The 1,723-nt window shown below is 37.1% G+C and overlaps 1 protein-coding gene across 1 annotated transcript in view; it reads left to right on the plus strand.

Annotated features, from left to right (window-relative positions):
- Nucleotides 1-355: 355 nt before the first annotated feature.
- Nucleotides 356-1,723, plus strand: part of LOC101864429 — a gene marked incomplete at its 5' end in the record, with an annotated part of 65,125 nt that continues 63,757 nt past the window's right edge. The window contains 1 exon segment of the mRNA XM_013089964.2: nt 356-458. Coding sequence (XP_012945418.1) covers nt 356-458 — 103 coding nt within the window.

Here is a 1,723-nt window from a genome sequence, read left to right on the forward strand (position 1 = left end):
ATGATGCATGTGTGTATGATGCATGTGTGTATGATGTATGTGTGTATGATGTATGTTTGTATGATGTATGTGTGTATGATGTATGTGTGCATGATTTATGTGTGTATGATGCATGTGTGTATGATGCATGTGTGTATGATGTATGTGTGTATGATGTATGTTTGTATGATGTATGTGTGTATGATGTATGTGTGTCTGATGTATGTGTGTATGATGTATGTGTGAATGATGTTTGTATGTATGATGTATGTATGTATGATGTATGTATGTATGTATGTATCATAATAATGTATGTTTATTTTGTTTCCAATTTAACTCACATGGGGTATCTTTTGCGCTGTCCTGACCCCCGCAGATAACCTCTCCACTGCGGTCCTTACGGCGGGCTCTGATGGAGAAAGTCGCTACGCACAACTCAGCTCTTTCGACAGCTATGGCTCTTCTTATTACAGCCAGTCGTGAGTTTGTCTGTGTTTGTGGGTGCTTTGGTATGTGTAAATGTGTGTGTGTGTGTGTGTGTGTGTGAGAAGGGTGGTGGTGTATTAAAGGTGTTTGTGTGCTTATGTGTTTGTGGCTGTATGTGTGCGTTGTGTGTTTATATGTTTGCGTGTATGGTGTGTAGCTGTATATGTGTGTATGTGTGTATCTGTGTGTGTATGTGAGTGTGCGTGTACGTGTGTGTAAGCGTATGTGTGTTGATATGTGTGTAGAGAGGGAAAGGGGGGGGGGGCTCATGCGCTGTCAAACTATAAATCATTAAAGTGTGTGCCTGCGTATTATTGATTATAAATAATCTATTACATGAGTTGTGGTGGTAGATCAGGATTTGTCCTACGAGTGAAATTGCTAAGTTGTAATCACGAGTTTCCACTAGATCTAGTGATTACAACTGACAATTTCACAAGTAGGATAAATAATGGTCTACCACAATAAAGAGTATAATAATTTGAGTATACCATGCTGGCGAAATTCATCCGCACAAACAAAGTTCAAATGACAATCCAACTGGACAAGTATATCCATTCTAGAGTCTCACATGAAAACAAAATGTTCATGCCCGTCGGGAAATCTGGATTGTTTTCCTTTACTTTTAGCCACGCTAATGTACAAGTTGTGCTATCCATACGTCTCCCTTCGCGAAATAAACACCAAACAAAACAATAATAGCGTAAATATATGCACAGTAAGCAGAAAACGTACGATTCAAAAGTTCAAACACACTGCATTAATGTGGCATGTTGTCGTTAGAATAGAGATTACTCTGACTTTGATTTTAAACTTCGCTGCCAAAACGAACCAAAGGCAAGGAGATGTTCGCTAGCGCATTGCATTACAATGATCAAAGATGGAAAAAAGGGCTTTTTAGCAACGAAAGTTGTGATGTTCTTTGGAAACTGATGTGCTGATTCCAAATATGTAGTTAGTTTGGGTCTATTAGATCAGGATTTTGCAGAATTCAAATAGATCTATTCGAGTTCTGGTATTCTCGATTTTATATGAATAACAGAATAACAAGGGAAAAAGCTTTGAATTATTTCCAGAAAAGTAATAGACCAAGATAAGAGTTTTGTACTTATATAATGTCTAATATCATATTTTCCCCCTACATATTGTTTAAAAGTTTAATTTTCTTTATTTCTTTGGTCGATTGTTAAGTACACGTGGTGATAGAATTAATATAAACCAAAATTCGAAAGACAATGCAGGTAAGCTTAAACAGTGG

This window comes from Aplysia californica, unplaced genomic scaffold, assembly GCF_000002075.1.
Source record: "Aplysia californica isolate F4 #8 unplaced genomic scaffold, AplCal3.0 scaffold01093, whole genome shotgun sequence".
Taxonomy (NCBI): Eukaryota; Metazoa; Mollusca; class Gastropoda; order Aplysiida; family Aplysiidae; genus Aplysia; species Aplysia californica.